General features: G+C 45.7%; 1 protein-coding gene across 1 annotated transcript in view; it reads left to right on the top strand.

Annotated features, from left to right (window-relative positions):
- PHIP (PHIP subunit of CUL4-Ring ligase complex) overlaps nt 1–19,815 on the top strand; it is a 228,528-nt gene that overhangs the window by 190,431 nt on the left and 18,282 nt on the right. Inside the window, exons 30-36 of the mRNA XM_088471636.1 lie at nt 1,518–1,673; nt 1,753–1,873; nt 1,993–2,118; nt 2,859–2,931; nt 9,158–9,208; nt 15,545–15,694; nt 18,214–18,366. Coding sequence (XP_088327762.1) covers nt 1,518–1,673; nt 1,753–1,873; nt 1,993–2,118; nt 2,859–2,931; nt 9,158–9,208; nt 15,545–15,694; nt 18,214–18,366 — 830 coding nt within the window. The remainder of the gene's footprint in view (nt 1–1,517; nt 1,674–1,752; nt 1,874–1,992; nt 2,119–2,858; nt 2,932–9,157; nt 9,209–15,544; nt 15,695–18,213; nt 18,367–19,815) is intronic.

Genomic DNA, 19,815 nt, shown 5'->3' with positions numbered 1-19,815 from the left:
TTCCCACTAGACAGTTTTATCGGGGTGCCGTGCCCTGCCCGATATTCAAAGGGCAAAGTGCGCCCTGCCCTTTTAGTGCCTCCCCACTAAAACAGCCTGCCCTGAGCTTTCTCCACACGCGGGCTGCAGTGTCCCTCGGGTGGGAAAAGTTACTGTGACCGATCTCCCCAAGGTGAATAGATGCCGTGCACATGAGCACGGCATCTTTTCTCAGTGAGAGGAGAGCTTGGAGAAAGCCCAGCACCTCTGAAAGTGCTGGGCACGCCCACAAGTGTGACAAATTGAATGTGTGACGCAAGGACACGCCCCAACCTGGGAGGTCATGCTCCCTGCCGGCACCCTTATTGCTCAGCCATGCCCGCAGTCTAGTGGGAACACTAATACTGGTGATATGTGTTTATCATGGGTATTTTGTATAGATATCAAAGTTTACATCTCCCATCCAACGTTTCTTGTACTGCTGCAAGAACTCTTTAATAAGGGGGACTGATCTAAGGAATTACCTGTATTACTATTCAAATCTTCATTTTCTGTCTCTTATTTTTATAGTCTTTATATCTTAAACTTTGTTCCTAAGGTAATATATGTTCTGGTACAATATTTATTTAGTTACTGCTCTTAGCAGTAAGTTACGATTTTCAATCTGCAGTAAAGCGGTTCAAGTTCCTGACCGACACGGCCAAAACTTTGGAACCATCTGATATGCATTGACCCCTGAATAATGGGCATCCTGTGGTTTTGTCATATACACTGTTCATTGCTACAATAATAGTTGTAAACACTGTTCTTTAATCTGATTACAGGGAAAATTGTACAGCACTCTTAAACAGTGAGAAATATTTCTTTAATAGCAATTCAGCTCACCCAGAGCAAATGTTTTGTAAATTCCCGTTCAAACTATCCAGCGGCATCAAAAATTTAGACTTTTTTTTTTTTTTTTTTTTTTTTTAAACCAAAGGATCCTTTACAAATGAGTCAAGTAAATGCATGCTTTGTCCACTGTTGAAGAGCACAGTGGCACATTTCATTTGCATACATCTCATATCTATTGCTTGGTTTTGAGATGACATGGATTTCTTTTTATGGGGCAAAAATTAACAAATCCAATTTAACCTTTCAGTATGTGATTTAGAGTTAAACAAAAAGATGTTTATGCAAGCATGTGTCTAGCAAATAGATGCCTCCAAAGTAAAGCTAAAAAAGTCATTGCTACCAACTCCAGGTGTTGGGGACAAGACTCCTATAGAATTGTGACCATACAAAAATGCAGGACACTATATTGTACTGCATTTCTTGCATCCTGGGCCATTGCTTCCATTTCAATACCAAAGAAAAATGTTGTGTTTTAAATATCAATACTACCACTGCCATTAATTTAATAAACCACTGTTCTTCACAAATGTTTTTAGTTTTAAAGTTAGCTTATCTATATATTTGTTTAGTTAACTATGTTTATCCTTTTAGCTGTAGTTTTCAGATGAGTAATACTAAATGGTTTCCTCTTTTGTGAATGTTAGCTGTGTTTCCTGAGGAGCTGGGCACCAGTGTTCCTTTGACACAAATTGAGGTCCGGTCGTTGCTCTACAAGTCCCTTGATGGAGAGTGGGGCAGTAGAAGTAGAGATGAAGAATGTGAAAGGATAATTGCTGGGATCACTCAGTTAATGACTCTAGGTATAATTGATATGTGTTTTGTGTGTCACATGCTGCATCTAACGCATACAGAATTTCTAATCTGCTATTCTTTATTTAGACAATGCTTCTTCCTTTGTGGCTCCTGTAGACCTTCAAGCCTACCCACTGTACAGCACTGTGGTGGCATATCCTACTGACCTCAGTACAATTAAACAGCGTCTGGAAAACAGATTCTACCGGTGAATTTTGCTTTAAAGAAGCAGTGTGTAATGTTTAATTTAGTCTGGCAACATCTTCTTGCAGGGAATTGAAGCAAGTAGAATCTGAAGTTTTAACAAGCAACTGTTTCTATTTCCAGACGTCTCTCTTCATTAATGTGGGAGGTGCGATACATAGAGCATAACACCCGCACATTTAATGAGCCTGGAAGTCCAATTGTGAAGTTGGCCAAGTTTGTCACAGATATTTTGCTATATTTTATAAAGTAAGTCAATGTTCAGATATGTATACACTCCTTCAGTGTTCATTGCTCTCGATTAGCAATGCACATTTCTTCTGATATCCAGAACTACGTAGACATTCATAAAAAGTCACAAGCAGGCTATTTACATTGTGTTAATATACTTATTCATGGGATCATTAGGATCACCGGTGATCTCAGTCATTTCTGGAGTAAGAAAATCCACTAATCATTTTCTCATAGATCCCAAGTGATTTGAATTGTTATTCTTTTGGCAGAGCATTGCTTTTAACAAATAAGAAAATTGCTTTATGGAAAATACCCAAATTGCTTATTAGTTTGTTATTTATATGAACTTCCCTATGTAAATGTACTTATAGTGTAAGACTCTAAAGCAGGGTACACACGTAAAGATTTTCTGTCCAACCATCCAACTAGTTTATTGGTTGGAATGAAAATCTGGTAACATGGGAGTAACTGATGATCAGCAATTTGCTCCTAAATGCCAGAAAACAGATGAAAATGGTCGTTCAGACAAGTTTGTTAAATGTTTGATCTAAACAATTTGTTCAAACAGCTTTTGTCCATTTTCCGATGTTTGGGAGCAAATTGCTGATTGTCATTTGCTTTCATACCTTACCAGAGTTTCATTCCAACCAATCAACTAGTTGGATGGTTGGACAGAAAATCTTTACGTGTATATGCACCTTTAGAATGTTATGATTGCAGATATTGCATATTAAAATAGTTCTGTGTGCATGCAGGGATCAGAGTTGCTATGATATCATCCCTCAGTACAACATCATGAAGAAGAAGGTTTTGTCAGACTCTGAAGAGGTAAAGAAATTCTGCATGTATTCTTGTACAGGCGTTCATCCTCACACATGATCTGGTACATTTTAGGAAATAACCTTTTCTTAAATGGTTAATGGAGGAACTTATGGATTGTGTCCCATTTTCTGTATCAATGGTATAAAATGAATCTAAGTTGATCAATTTATAGGCTGAAAAGGTGCTTTAAAGGGAAGGGTTATTTAGACAAGAAAAACACAATTATTCCAGCAAAAAGCCATAAACCAGTAAATAAAAAAAAAAAGGTTGTATAAATTGACAATAAAAAGGTCAACTGGGGTCAAATGGTTGACAGCCTCCCCCTAGTGCAGTGGTACCCAAACTCCACCATTACAGTTCACCTTTTAAAGATTTCTATACTTGAGCATAGCTGACTTAATTAGTACCTCAGTCAGTTTGATTTAACAATCTGGCCTCAAGCATGGATATACTTAAAACCTGCACTGTAATGGCGGAATTTGGGAACCTCTACCCTAGTGCCTAACCCTATGCCTCCCCCAAGTGCCTAACCCCTAACCTTAAAAATGTAGAAAAAAAAAGCTAATAAGTCAACCATTTGTTCCGGTCGACTTATTCATTATCAATCAGCTATCCGGATACCAAAACAGGTAGTATCTATCTATCTATGCAGACGCTTAGTTGCACACATTTGTAAATCTATAATAAGCCACTCAGATACTTCACGCCACTTCTGCCAAGTGTGGTACTTACTATAAACAATGAGCCCTTTTTTTTTCGAAATTAAGAATTTTCCAGGAGGTACCCAAAAAGCCTCAAGTGGCATTACAAAGACCAACACTCCCTGATTGCTACTGATCCCACACATTCCTCTCAGATGGGTGAGTTAGAAGATTGACATTGTCTAGATAGACACTCCATAGATCAACAACGGATGGTAGATGGACAAGAGGTCGATAGGTACAAACGTTCGACAGGTCTTTTTTTTTTTTTTGTAATTTAAGACTAATCTTCATCCTAAGCCTCCCCGCAAGTGCCTAAACCTAACCCTAGCATAACCCTAAACGCCCCCTTGATGCCTAACCCTAACCGTTCCCTTCCGCAGCCTAAGGCTCGTTTCACACATGACTGGTTTGTCTGTCCGGGATTTTTTCTCCCCCCTCGGACAGACGGATGACTTCCTTTCACATGCAACGGTTTTTATTCTGATGAAATGAGCATTGACTACAAGGCCACAGGGTGTCTGAAATCTGTGTGAGAAAGCATGCATTAAGTTATGTGAGGCACTAAATTGTGGAGATGTCACAGCAGCCGTCCTAGTCAGTGGTTATCACGGCCAGGCTGTGCCGAACATTCAGTGTTCGTGCAGTGTGAAAGCCCTAATGTATTTGTAACTTCCACTGAAATTAAACAACGGGAAAAAAAAGTCCAGTTTTTTTGCCGGATGGACAAATCCCGTCGTGTGTGTGTGTGTAATAACCCTCCAGCAAGTGCCTAACCCTCACCCTAACCTTATCAATCTTTTTAAAAAACGTGTTGACCATTTGTCAGTGTCGACTATCAGGTGTAAATCTCTTCAGTGTCTATCTTTAATCCAGATACCCTCTCAGCCAAGTATACACAAAATGGAAATAGCTCAAAACTATTTATAAGCTAAAACGGGTTATAAGCGACCAACCACTCAGCTCCCAACTTTCATGTTACAGGCTGTGTTTGAAATATGACCGTTGGGAGCTTAGTGGTTGGTCGTTTATCACTTCCCAGAGCTTCATACATCAGCTCCTGTGTTCTCAGCAAAAGTTTAGAACCTTGAGCTTTTACTGTGCTTTGTCAAAGATTCTAGGTAGGAGCAGGTAGTAGAGCAAAGGTACAGCAAAGGTTCCCAAACTCCGCCATTACCATCCAGGATTTAACTGTCATGCTTGAGTCCAGATGGTTAATTCAAATTGACTGAGTTACTAATTAAGTCACTTGTGCTCAAGCATGGATATCCTTAAAACGTGGACTGTAATGGTGGAGTTTGGAAACCCCTAGATTAGTGCATGCCACCCGGCAAGCATTAAATATTTAGGAAAGGAGTCAGGTGTGCCTGATTCACAATTTAATAATAATAAACAGTTTTGTTTTCTTCCCCTCTTATGCTCAGTTAAATAACCTATTATACGAGACGTAAAAGTACTTATTGGAGCAGTGATTTTCAACCTTTTTTAACTCGAGGCACAGTACGCAAGATATTAAATTTGCCAAGGCACACCATTCGTCGATGCGGCGTGCGCAGCCTATGGAAAACATACATATTGGCTCCCACATAAAAAAAGCACACATATTGGCCCCCACAGGAATAAAACGCACATACATTGGCCCCCATAGGAATAAAACGCACATACATTGGCCCCCATAGGAATAAAACACACATACATTGGCCCCCATGGGAATAAAACACACATACATTGGCCCCCATGGGAATAAAACACACATACATTGGCCCCCATAGGAATAATACACACATACATTGGCCCCCATAGGAATAAAACACGCATACATTGGCCCCCATAGAAATAAAACACACATACATTGGCCCCAGAGAAATAAAACACATACATTGGCCCTCACAGAAAAAAAAATAGCATTGGATGACCCCCACAGGAAAAAAAAAAAAAAAAATAGATATTGCTGGCTCCCAAAGAAAAAAAAGCCCACATTGCTACACATAAAAAATAAATTGACATTTTGCATACTGTCCCTACCTGTCCCTCGTCACCAGAGCTGTCAGCAGGGTGCAGCATGCAGGCAGGCTGGCTGGCTGGGGGTGCTGGTCGCCGAGGGCTTGCTGGCTGTACTGGTGGCCGTGGGGCGGGCTGTCTGGCTGGTGAGGCAGGCAGGCGGGCTGACGGTGTTGGTGGCCGCGGGGCTGGCTTGCTCGCTGGTGAGAGAGGCAGGCTGGCTGGTGGTGCTGGTGGCCGCGGGGCTGGCTGGGGAGGCAAGCTGGCTGACTGGGGGTGCTGGTGGCCTTCATGCAGGGCTTCTCTAGGGGCCGCGGAGCTGACTAGAGACGCGGCGCGCGTGACCTGTGATGTCACGCCGCCGCGTCTGCATAGGTGATGGACCGGGCACGCCTGAGACTCCCAGAAGAGCTCAGCGCTGCCCGGATCGCAGTATGGCAGATCTGACCGGCAGCTCTGACCGGTGGATCTGACCACGCGGCACACTAAACAACCGCTCGCGGCACTAGTGTGCCGCGGCACAGCGGTTGAAAAACGCTGTATTGGAGGTTCAAATCTTTTATCCTCTCCCCAATATAGAGGCTCAGCTAACGAGTACAGAAACATTAGAATTTCTACACAGACTTTAAACTTTTTACCACTATGCCAGCAGGAAGACCATTCTTTTTGTGGCTGTGGCAGTATTGTTTACTTTTTTATTATTATTCCATTTACCTACTTTTTTTTTAGCCTTTTCACTATTGCAGTTGCATCTCCACTGGACTGAGCGGAGGTGAGGGGAGACCATTGTTAGGTGTACTCCTTCGATAAATTTTGGCAGGCTTTCATTGGTGCAGGGCAGTCTGTTCCAGTAAATGGAGTGCAAATTGTACCAGTTTGGTCTATGTTTCCTGAATGGTGTGCTGCGGAGTCTGTTGTGTTGCATGGCCCTCTGATCTGTTGACCACTCATTTCTTAAGTTTTATCGGTTTAACCACTTGCATGGCGTGGTTGCCTCAGGTGCGACTACGCCAGGCTGGGCTTTTCCTGACATGGTCACATCTGATCTGACCAGTCAGAAATGCTCACTGGGTGGCTGCGCCAATCTCAGACAGACCTCCCGGCCTCTCTGCACCCTCAAATTCTTCCCCTGCAGATCACTACTAGTCGCAGTGATCGGGTAGCCAGGCAGCACCAGTGCTCACCGATCATCAAGATGATCGATTCCACAATTGATAAAAATCTATATTTTTTAAAAATATATATTTAGATCTACCTTTTTCCCTATCATTATTATTGTTAAAGTGAATTTCAGGGATCATTTTGATTATGGCGATCCTGTATTGATCTAGAAAATTTAAATACAGGGCCAGTGGCATCACTTAGGTCGGTGTCACCCAGCGTGCCAAATAGCGTGATAATGCAGCCATCAATGGCAATCACTACGGTATACCATAGAAGTTGCTAATTTTTTTTATGGTATGCGATGTTTCAACAGAAGTTTTTTTGTTTAATTTAATAGTGTTGGATAAGTTTTAAATAGATGTTCTTGACCTAACTCAATCAAAAAATGAAGTATTTCTAACAGTTTTTTGGAAAATATATTAGCCGGTTAAGATGTCTGCATCTAAGGATGCTGGTATTGGATGGACAGAGCTTCACACCAATTCTACTGAGGGTACCCTCCCTTAGGAAACAGTTTTGTTAACTTTTAATATTTTTTTTATGAATCCACTGTGGCACAGCGGGCAATAAACCCTTTTACGCTCTAGTTTTCCTGTTATGGTTTGTTTATGCTGTTCTAAAATGACCTAGTGCTCCTCCTAAGTTAATCCTTGGGTTGATTTGAAAAAAAAATTGCCTTCCTTCTGGCAGACAGGAACATATTTTTATAGTTGTCTTTGAGTCTAAAGGGGGTGGTGGTGGGTGGAAGCTGGAAGCTGAAACTTTTACACTCTTATTCTCTGTATAAAAGTTATTTTTATTAAGAGAACATTGTTTTTTTCCCTCTTATTTGGTTCCTCCTTGTTCTTTACTTTGGAGTATTAAAAAGAAATAACTTATTGTCCACACAATTGATTCAAATAGGATTACTTGTATATTGAAAATAAGAGTTACAGAATCAGCGCCTTTAAGCTCAGGCAATACCTAAGATAGGCTTCAGTCCAAAAACCCTAAACATATCTCAGCAAACTCAATATTTATTCACTTAAAATAACCTAGACTAATACATACTCCTAATAAGTCACTCCAATTCCAAGAAATCGACATATCAGGCTTTAAAGTAAAATGCCTCAATTTGTTCATAAGAACTCATTATGTAAAGCAGCTTGTCTGTGATTGGTTTCTGGCTTTTATATTTCTTGGAAATGGTCAGTTGTCCTCTTTTAGCTCATCACATATTAAGTTGTCCCACCTGCGTGTTAACAATTCAGTAGCTGCATCAGAAACGGCATGTCATTTTGTTGCAGAAATAGGCCTGCTTATTAACATTGCATAATTATATCAGCTAAATATTAAACAGAAGCCATCTATTACTTTTTTTCCCCATATTTTTATGCCACACATATACCATTGTATCTAACCTTCCATAATGTTCATCTTGTTGTATTGAAATGAGACAAATTAGACATCAAGGGGCCTATGTATCAAGCCCTTTATACATAACATTATGCAGAAACTGCAGTTTATGCATAATTTTATGTATGGATCCTATGTACTAATAGCACTTCATATCGTAGTCCCCATTGATAATCTGCCCCTATGTACTAAACTCCAAAGAGCTAAGCTTTTTCATAGTTTAGCCCCAGTAGTTTACACCATATTCAGATGGTTTAAACTACGGTTTGTCTATGGGGGCTCCTGGGGTAGGAGAGAGATCTTTGGATCTCTCCCCCTTCAGCCCTGGCCAGTCCCGAAAGCTGATGCTGTGCGTATGCGCAGTGTCAGCTTCCCCCGGGGATGACTTCTCCAAAATACCGGGGATATAACTCACGGGGTTACCGTAACCGCTGTCCCTGCGAATTCCCGGTAGTTTCATTAAAAATTTAAATATTCCCAGCAAGAAGGAACGTTAATCGCAGCAGTATATAATACATAGGTCCCCAAATGTTTTAAATAGGTTCAGGGCCTGCCATTACTATGGGTGAGGAGCACAGCTTACTGGAGGCCACTTGGAGAAATACAAGCAGCAGTGGTCAGAGGGTGGGTTATCAATTTAAATGATGTCCAATGTTGCATTTATTATGGTTATGTATGGCTAAACACGTTCATATATTTCCCCTTTAGCCTGGTTAGAAGTGGAGTTATTTAGAAGTGTAGTGCTAATTTTAAAGTGTCCAGACCAGCTGTGACTCTGTATACTGTACTGTTTACAATGCACACTTGTATACCTGGAAATGGTTTATGGTATAAAATATAAGTCCCATTTTCTCACTCAAGAAAATTGCATGATCACAGTAAACAAAACTGGGAGCACAGCGAAGAAATTTTTTAATAATAAATTCCTTTAATTTATGGCTTCATATGTAACCATGCTTTTACACTTAAAGGAAGAAGAGAAAGATACAGATACACCTGTCACTTCCACAAGGAGAAGAAAGGTTAGTGAAAGAATGGCTCTGCATAGTTAGGTAGTCATTCAGAGATTGCTCACTGCACAATGCCATGTTTCTGTCTATGACCACATTTACAGTTTGGATTTAATCAGTAAACTGCCTTAGCCACAGAAAATAGATTTCTACTTCAGGGTCCATAGGGTATCCACAGGATACCTTGGGGTATAGGTGTGACGTCAGTCGCAGGGCACCAAAGAGTTAAGCTTTCAGCCTCCCAGGATGCACTAGGTCCCCCTCCTATACCCCGCCCCCGGGCCAAGGCACCTCAGTTTAGTTTGGTGCCCGGCCGGAGTCGGGTGCACCTGTTGGAGTGGGGGCTAGAAGAGCCCCTGAAGCTTTTTCTTCATGCAGCTGTGGCTGCACATCTGGATGAACAGCATGGACAGTCAGTCCTGACGTCCATGCTGTCTTCCCTACACCCCGCCGGTACCAGAACGCCGGTACTGATCCGGGGATGCTGGTGGGCGTCTGGGGTCACAGCTAGCGGTGACCCCAGATGCTCCGGACCATGGCCGGATTCAAGGGGGACAGAGGTAAGCAGCGGGGTCCCGCGGTGGGTCCCCGCTGATCACATGGTCCTAAGTCCCCAGGCAGGGGGCTCCCTGGGGACTGGCTGCAGCGTGGAGCCAGGCGACCAACCTGCGCTTCCACTACCCCCTGGGACAGCGGACCGCAGCAGAGCGGTAGCGCTGCGGCGTCCCAGGGGTTAAATGCATGCCAGGGGAGCGCGCCTTCCCTGTCTCACAGCCGGCGCCTCCCCCGCTGCACACAGCCCTCTCTGCACTGTGCTGACTGGTCCTGTGTCAGCGCTCCTCCCCCAGGCCAGCTTCTCTCTGCTCCTCGGCGGCCATCTTCTCTGCAACGCATGGTGAACGCTGCTGGAAGTCTGGAAGGAAGCATCGTGGTCTGGGTCCCCCCGCATACCTCTCCTCCGCTGTGGCTCAGGTCTGTGTATGCAGCGCTGTGTCCTACCAGGCCCTGTGTCTGTGTAGTTGAGTGATCAGCGCTGTTAGTGCAGGAATTGTTATTTCTCTGCATTGTATGTGACTGTGCTAGCGCTGCCTGTAACTTTTCTTCTCTAAACTGTCAGCTTTATTACTGTCCCTGTTCTTTCTGCTAAAGCCCTTGCGGTGCGGTGCTGCAGGGTGGTCTCTCGCCTATTTAATACTTAATTGGTGAGAGAGGTCACATACGTGGTGCCATCATGTCTGAAAGTGATTTTCCCCTCCGGCTACAGTGTACCACGTGCAAAGTACCGTTAGCGGAGGGGGAGGGTAGCGCGGAGGGCCTTTGCCGGCAGTGTTTGTCCATGGCGCGGCCTATTACGGTTACAGCACCGGTACAGGAGCCGCCCTGGGCTTGTTTCGCTCAGGCATTAACAGCTTTAGTGGGCCAGTTAGCTCCGCAGCCCGCGTTTACTCCGATGGGTTTGTCCCAGCAGTCTGTGGTGTCGTCACCCATGCAGGGGTTCCCACGACAATTGGTGGTACCCCACAGTCTCCCTATTTCCCCGCTCCCGGGTTCTCAGGAGCCAGCGTGGGTTAACTCCCTGACGAGTTCTGTACAGCACTTGTCGGATGTGTTGCAAGGGGAGTCTGTGATGCGGCCTCATAAAAGGCCGGTGGCGTCTCTGTCCGCTCCTTATGAGGATGACGAAGGGACGTCTGATGATGGGGAGATTCTGGATCCTTACGATCAGGAACCTTTCCATACTAAGGACGCTGATGCTAAGTCCAAAGTATATATTCCTGGACTTATTCGGGCGGTCCGCACAGCCTTGGTGATTGAGGACGAAGTTCCCCCAGCGGCTAAATCTAAGTATGCCTTTTTCAAAGATGTGAAGGGCGATGCCACAGTCTTTCCTCTTTCGGGTCAGTTGGTGGACCATTTAGAGGAGGCGTGGAAACAACCTGGCAAAAGATACCAGCGGCAGAGACGCCTGGCGGTGGCTTATCCGTTCGCGGATAATTATTTTGCTAAGTGTGAATCCCCTCCACAGGTGGATTCTCACGTGACCCGTCTTGTCCGTAGTGCCACATTGCCGATGCCATCCATGTCCTCCCTTAAGGATGTTACGGACCGCAAGGTAGAAATCTGCCTGAAGTCCGCTTATTCCCTTGCAGGGGGGGCAGCACGGCCGGCTATGGCCATTTGCTGGGTTGCCAGAGCGATGGAGCGCTGGGCGGATTCATTAGAGGCTTCTTTTGAATCCGACTGTCCGGCCGAACAGGCGGAGTTGATTGGCAATCTCCGTGATTCGGCCACCTACATCAACGAGGCGGCTCTAGACATTAGTACTCTGGTGTCTAGAATTTCTTCAGCAGCGGTAGCTGCTCGTCGCACCTTGTGGCTGCGATCCTGGAAGGCGGACGCAGATCCAAGAAAGGTCTGGAAGCGTTGCCGTTTACCGGAGAAGTTCTCTTCGGTCCGGATCTGGATAAGATTGTGGCCACGCTGGCGGCAGCCAAATCTGCTTGTCTCCCGTCGGCCGCTGCTCCTTCTGGTTCTGGACCATCGTCCTTTCGGTCATCTAGGGCCCAGGGCAGGCCCAAACCACAGTCGTTTCCTCGACAGGCTGGCCCTAAGAAATCGGTCAAGCCCCGGAAACAGGCATGGAGTACCAGACGTCCGGCCCCCAAGCCAGATGACAAGCCTGCGGCCTGACGGTCCGGGTCTCCCCTTGGGGGATCCCAGGGTGGGAGGCCGCCTGCTGCAGTTCTCCCGGTGTTGGTCGTTCACTACGACAGACACTTGGGTTCTGGAGGTGGTCTCTCACGGGTACGCCCTCTCCTTCCGGCACAGACCCCCGGCTCGATTCTTCACCACGGGTCTACCATCAGACCGGAACAAGGCTACGGAGCTGTGGAAGGTATTGCACACTATGCTCCAGGCTGGAGTTATAGTGTCTGTTCCATTCTCCCAGAGGGGCCAGGGTTTCTATTCAAATCTATTTTTGGTACAGAAACCCAATGGGTCATATCGTCCGATTCTCAACCTCAAAGCACTCAACAAGTCTTTGCGGGTCCCGAAGTTTCGGATGGAGACCCTACGGTCCATCATTCTGGCGCTGGAACGTGGGGACTACATGGTGTCATTGGACATACAGGACGCTATGGCGGTCATGGCGGCTTCTCTGCGGCTGCAAGGAGTCGGCATGTTGCCGTACTTGGACGACCTGTTATTGGTGGCAGGATCTCCAGAGCTCCTGTTACACCACTTGGACCTGACCATTGCACTGCTGCAACGGCACGGCTGGCTAATCAACTGGCAGAAGTCCACTCTAATCCCGTCTCGGAGGATTCTGCATCTTGGAGCCTTATTGGACTCGGGACAGCAAAGGATCTTTGTGACGGAGGACAAGATCTCTGCTTTACAGTCAAGGGTGCGCAGTTGTCTGCACAGCCGCCGGGTGTCCTTACACTCGGCGATGAGGTTACTGGGCTCCATGGTGTCGGTGTTCGACATGGTGGAATACGCCCAGTTTCACTCCAGACCTCTGCAGCACCTGATCCTGTCCAAGTGGAACGGGCTGCCTCAGTCTCTGAAGTTCCAGACGATTGTGCTCACCCCGGAGGTTCGCCTGTCCCTTGCGTGGTGGTTAAAGACGACCCACCTCAACAAGGGACGTCCGTTCTGGGTTCCAAATTGGGTCCTGTTGACAACGGACGCCAGTCTTCGGGGCTGGGGAGCAGTTTCGGGTCCACACTTGTTCCAGGGCAGGTGGACACCGACAGAAGCGGAGCTTCCAATAAATATCTTGGAACTCCGTGCGGTCTTCAATGCTCTCCTGCAGGTACAGCGGTTTCTCCAGGGTCACCCGGTGCAGGTCCAGTCGGACAATGCTACCACCGTGGCCTACATAAACAGGCAAGGAGGAACTCGCAGTCGGGCGGCTCTCGTAGAGGTCTCTCGGATCCTGGTTTGGGCGGAGCGCAATCTTCCGGCCATATCAGCGGTCTTCATCCCGGGAGTGCTAAATTGGGAGGCGGACTTTCTAAGTCGCCAGGACGTTCATCCAGGGGAATGGTCCCTGCACCCGGACGTTTTTCAACTACTGGTGGACAGGTGGGGTCTTCCAGAAATCGACCTCATGGCGTCCCGGCACAACAACAAGTTGCCGGTGTACGGGTCTCGCACAAGAGACGAAGGGGCGTCTCTGGTGGATGCTCTGTCCGTCCGGTGGACGTTCAGGTTCGCATACCTGTTCCCTCCGGTCTCCCTTCTTCCACGGGTAATCCGGAAATTCAAACAGGAAGGAGGGACGCTCCTGTTGATAGCTCCCGCGTGGCCCAGACGGCACTGGTTCTCAGACCTTCAGGGTCTGTCCGTGGACAGTCCTCTGCGGTTGCCGCTACGACCGGACCTTCTGTCTCAGGGTCCTTGTCTTCACCCGGACCTGACTCGGCTGTCTTTGGCGGCGTGGCTGTTGAGACGGCCATGCTAAGGTCCTGGGGGTTTTCCAGCTCTGTGGTGCGTACCATGTTACGAGCTCGGAAACCGTCTTCCGCGAGGATATACCATCGCGTGTGGCATACGTTCTTCCAGTGGTGTCGACCGAGAGGTTATGCACCGCGGGAGTTTCGTCTGTCTCGGATTCTCGCCTTCCTGCAAGCGGGACTAGATCATGGGCTTCGCCTTGCTTCTTTGAAGGTACAGGTTTCGGCCCTATCTGTCTGGTTTCACCGTAGGATTGCTACAATCCCGGATGTGCGCACCTTTATGCAAGGTGTTCTCCGTATTCAGCCGCCCTTTGTTCCACCTGTGGCGCCTTGGGATTTGGCTGTGGTCCTGAGGGCTCTCCAAGGACCGCCGTTTGAACCACTGGGCTCAGTGGATATTAAATGGCTAACAGCTAAGACTGTTTTCCTTCTGGCCGTTGCTTCAGCCAGACGTGTTTCTGAGTTAGGGGCTCTTTCTTGTAGACCCCCTTTCTTGGTTTTTCATGGGAACAGGGCAGTGCTCCGCACTCGGCCCGAGTTTCTTCCCAAAGTTGTTTCCCAGTTTCGTGTTAACGAGGAAATAGTTGTTCCGGCCTTTAACTCACCGGGTCTTTCCGTGGGTGAGGCCTCTTTGGATGTTGTGCGGGCCTTAAGGACTTATGTTGACCGCACTTCTTTGTTTAGGAAGTCGGACGCTTTGTTGTCCTCTATGGCTTCTGTAAAAAGGGTTGGCCTGCTTCAAAGCAAACTTTGGCAGCCTGGATCTGTATGGCTATTTCTGAAGCTTATCTTCATGAAGGCCTACCGGTCCCTCCTTCTCTGAAGGCTCATTCCACTAGGTCTGTGGGTCCTTCGTGGGCAGCTCGACGTGGTGCCTCGGCAGTTCAGATCTGCAAGGCTGCTACGTGGTCTTCTGTCCATACCTTCGTGAGGTATTACAGGTTTGACACCTTCGCCTCTCAGGATGCTTCCTTCGGGCGGCGGATTCTCCTTTCTGCACAGGAGCGTCCCCACCCTTAAAGGATACTGCTTTGGGACATCCCCAAGGTATCCTGTGGATACCCTATGGACCCTGAAGTAGAAAATATGAGATATGGTAAGAACTTACCCTTGTTATCTCTATTTCTACGAAGTCCATAGGGTTCCACAGGACTCCCGCCCTGTCGCACCTGTGCTGCAGATGGGCTTTGCTCTGGTCACCGGTTTTCCGTCTCCCTCTGGTGAGAATGTGATTCTTGTATGTGTCCAGATCTTTGTTCTCTCTCTTACTTCTCCTCCTCCGGCCTATGGCTTGGTAACTAACTGAGGTGCCTTGGCCCGGGGGCGGGGTATAGGAGGGGGACCTAGTGCATCCTGGGAGGCTGAAAGCTTAACTCTTTGGTGCCCTGCGACTGACGTCACACCTATACCCCAAGGTATCCTGTGGAACCCTATGGACTTCGTAGAAATAGAGATAACAAGGGTAAGTTCTTACCATATCTCATATTTTTCTATATGGCAATTATTTTATTTTGCCTCCTTAACCTGTTACAATTATCTGTCCTTAATGTGTGAAATTGTAATAGTGCTTCTGTTGTTATTCTTTCTTTTCTCTTGTAAATACTATTTGGAAGATATCAACCTAGCAGCTCCTGTCAGAAAATAGAGAGAGATTAATTGATATACTGTAAATCACTTTTACCCATACTAATTTCAAAGGTATGTTCCTCTTAAAAGCCCTCCTCCTAAATTCAAGGTGAAAGTTGATCCACTCTGAATAAATCTGCATTAATGTGCTAATAATGTACATTATTGCCACCGTACAATCCAGTTTGGCAATGTTGAATATATTTTGCATTCATCTTTTTTTGCAACTAACATTAAAATTGTTTATACATTTTAGGAGTGCCAGCCAAAGCGTAAACTGCGCAGCAGAGCCCAGGCTTATGATCTGCAATCTTGGAAAAAGCAGTGCCAGGAGCTGTTAAATCTCATTTTCCAGTGTGAGGATTCTGAGCCTTTTCGACAACCAGTCGACCTTGATGAATACTCTGTGAGTTTTAGCCCATGCCAGTAAATATGATCATAACTGTTGAGATGCTTTTTATTGGGATTGCAGTAGCCTTGCTACTTTTTTCCACACTTTTTTGTGAATGTAATATGCAACAATACAAAATAGTAGGCAGTCTGGTGTAACGTCATCCTATATGCAAGCAGCTAGTTGCATCATAAGGGGTCCGATGAGAACTCCACAAAGCGGTCCTAGCAGAGTTGCTTTTAATAACTGTTCATTACACTTGGCAATGCTTTTTTGAGTGTTCAATGATTCAAAGAACAAATGCAATAGGCTACTGAGCGGTGGATGAAGGAAATAAATCATCCTTCTCTACTTGTAGCATCAACCTAAAGCACTTTACACCTTTGCGTGCTTGTTTCCAGTAGTGTAGGGTGCCTTTGATTTGAATACAGTCAGCCACATTTTCCAAGCATTACTTGGCTGCAGTAATTCCTTTAAAATTCAGTGCTCATACACTGCCGCTTATCATTAAGCGGCAGTGTGGAGTCTCCCTGGGGTGGCAATGCCCACATCCACAGAACATGTTTGGTTTCCCAAAGGTCTTGGTTCCGCAGAAATAAACCTTGTTGAGTGTTGTGATATATTGGAATCACAGCCTGGCACTGCATTTTCCACCATCTGCCAGGAACCAGTTGATTGACTTTCTTGTGGAGGAATGGTACTTCATGGCTCTTGCGCAATTCCAGACAATGGCAGAATTAATGTAATGGCTCACATATTTTACACTTGGCCGCATGTAATTTTAAAACTGCTCTTCATTTACTATATATTATCTTGTCTGTGTGTGTTTTGAATTTTTTGTTTGTCCTCCTTTAATATAACCATACCTCCCCACATGACACATTTCAGGAGGAACAAAATGTTCTCTTTCTGGGCTTCACTCTTGATTGCCATCACCTGTGGTGAACACCTTTATCAATTAAATAGTTCAACACAGGTGATGGCAATCCTAAATTAAGTGAGAAGTCCAGGAACAGAGCATTTTGTCCGTCCTGTAATGGGTCATGTTGGGAGGTATTTTATAACTATTATATAAAAAATGTGATCAATAACCTTTCAGCAGGCAAATTGTGCTTGCCTGCCATCCTTAAGTTCAATGTTTTGGCTCTGCCTTTGTTCACCCACACCACTTCATTTCGGCAGGCATCAATCATGATTCTGTATACCTCAGTAGAGTGGGCAGAGTTCTGCAGACACAAAGCAAGGATGAGACTGAATTGGTAGGGAAATCTAGTGTACGGGGCGGGCAGGGAGGAAAGAGGACGTTAAGGCATAGAAGTGGGCTGAAGGCTCATGCCACTGCCTTGTGTCACAGATTTCTTCTGAGCACCTCTATTACTACAGTATGTAGGAAGCTACTTACATTGCCTTCCGCAGGCACTGCATGGTGCACATTTATAGGCAGGACCAATGAAAGAAGCCAGGAGAAGAGGGTTGCACATACAGAAGCTAGATGTTGCTTTGTCAGAGTAAATGGCTACATGTTGCCTCTGTAAGGCAAAAGGCAGTGTGCAATTTTGGACGTAATTTTTGTAGGCTTGAGAGCACACTGGCAGTACCTGGTCCCCTGTAAAATTTGCCTCCCTTGGTCCAGTTTTGAGTAAAATAGTGAACACATTTGTGTTATAATAGAGCACAGGTTCTCAAACTCTGTCCTCAATACCCCAAACTGTGCATGTTTTCCAAGTCTCCTTACAGAATCACAAGTGAAATAATTGGCTCCACCAGTGGAACTTTAAAACTGTCAGTGCGTAATGAGTATTCCTGTGCACCTGCTAGGTGACCTGGAAAGCATGAACTGAAGATTGATAACCTCTGTAATAAAGGAAACGTCGCTCTTTCAGTTGAACGGTTGTCCTGTAGAATGTCAATGGTGCCTTTCAGAATTGTTTAACATATAGAAATTTTAAAACAAGCTTTAACTGTTATTATTCAAGACTTAGGCCCTGATTCAGAGCCGGACGCTCTGACCAGAGTGCTCGCTCTGAATCAGGGCCCACCTCCATAATTATGGAGCGTCCTCCTGGATGCTCGTATAGCTGTGGGTCACCACCCACAGCCTATACGAGCGTGCAGGTTGATGGCCGCGATGGTCTTGACGATCGCGGCCATCGCCACTGCGAGTCTGAGCCTGCAGTTGAGTTTCTCAACCGCAAGGCCCGGAGTGATTTTGGCTCTATCAGAGCCAAAATCACTCCCACTGACATCACTAGTGATGTCAGTGGGCCGGCTTCTGACGGTAGGCGTTCCCTTGGGAACGCCCCCATCTGGGAGGCACGCCCACCAAAGGGGGCGTGCTGTCAATCAACATCGACAGCACGCTCCCTTTGATCAGACACAACGAGCGAAGGAAAGTCCTTCGCTCATCGCGTCTGGCGCATGCGCAGTGCACACCATCGACCCACTTGCGAGCGGACAGCCGCTTGCGAGTGGGTCTGAATGAGGCCCTTAATTCATTATGCTTACCTGACTATATATAATCTGTACATTTTCAGGACTATCGAGACATCATTGAAACTCCAATGGATTTTGGTACAGTTAGAGAAATATTGGAGGCTGGAAATTATGAGTCTCCCTCGGAACTGTGCAAGGATGTGAGGCTTATTTTCAGCAATTCAAAGTCATACACACCAAGCAAAAGATCAAAGGTTTGTTTTTTATTAATATACATGTATCTTTCTAAAGGAGGGTGTTAGAAGGGGGGTTTTGGGAATTGTATGCCAGCGGTCAAAATCCCCAAGCCGGCATCCCAACATGGTTAGGATACCGACCTTGCTCCTCTCCCTACCCCTAACCCTCCCTCCCCAGGTGCCTAAACCTAACTTCTCCCTCCATGCACCCCATACTCATCCAGCGCCCTCCACCCCTCCGACCGGTGCCTAACCCAACCACCTTCCTTCAGGATTCCGGCTCTGGGATTCTGACAGGTTGGGATTTCGGCGTCGGTATCCCACTCGCCGGGATTATGACGGCATCCTGGTGGGGGGCAGGGGGCTACATTATTTTTCCAGACATGCAGGTTTTCTTGTTGAATTTCAAATTGATCATAAGATATATTTAATTTTATAATACTTTTTCCATATGCCACTCATTTACTTTACAGCATGGTATATGGATAAACTAATCTCTCTCATACTGCAATCTATCAGATATAAATATAGCAAAATTGGTCATCTGAGTGAGCAAATAGGTATGGTTTTTGCCTTACAAAGCCGTTTATATTGGCTCTTAATTTTAATATTTTCATACATTCTCTTATAGACACTATTGTTCTGCTGTAAACAGGTCAATTTAGTTATTTCAGAGTCCGATATATACAGAGGTCTTTTCAATGCGAGTAATCCACAACCTCTTTTCACACTTTGATATTATACAAGGCAGACAGAGGAGATTGACATACAGTTGAAGCTGTACGATGAATTAAAGTTTTTTTTTTGCCTAGAAAACTTCACAAAATAAGATCTAATCCCTGCTACACCATATCTTTAGCCATGGCAGTCCCTTTCTTACACAAATCTGACCCTCCTAAATATGACAGGTAAAGTAAGAGGTAGCAAGAGTATGTGGCTAGTTTGTAAAACATTTCACCTAAAATGTAGACTTCTCCTTTTTGTCCCACTTTTGATGGGTGTTCTCCCAAAGCATGTGTTATGAGCTGTAGTTTGATGGAAATTAGAGATTGAGAGAGTCTGGTCTTACTTTGCCACTCTTTCTGCAGTTTAACAAAATATGGGGTTGTCAATAAGGGGTCTATGTACTAGGCCTTGGAGAGAGGTAAAGCCTTGGAGAGATATGAAGTGGATAGAGATGGTGTCACCCAATCAGTTCTTGTCAATTTACTGGCTGTACTTTCTCTCTTCACGGCTTAGTACATAGACCCCTTAGACTCTAACCTGCCATTTCCTCTTTTACTGCTTGGCCAACAGCCACTCACCTGACTGTACGTGTAAACTGTTAATGTGGTGTCCTGTTTTAGGAAAATAGTTGCTGCTACTACCGGGCTCCTTTATTAGTCACCTGGGACAGTTTGTATCTATGTGGTTTTAAGTTGCTGCAGAACCTTATTTACTGGATCATCCTGACCACTGTCATTGTAT

The sequence above is a fragment of the Taudactylus pleione genome, unplaced genomic scaffold (genome assembly GCF_031769625.1).
Source record: "Taudactylus pleione unplaced genomic scaffold, aTauple2 ptg000015l, whole genome shotgun sequence".
Lineage (NCBI taxonomy): Eukaryota > Metazoa > Chordata > Amphibia > Anura > Myobatrachidae > Taudactylus > Taudactylus pleione.
This window is presented reverse-complemented; position numbering and strand designations above follow the sequence as displayed.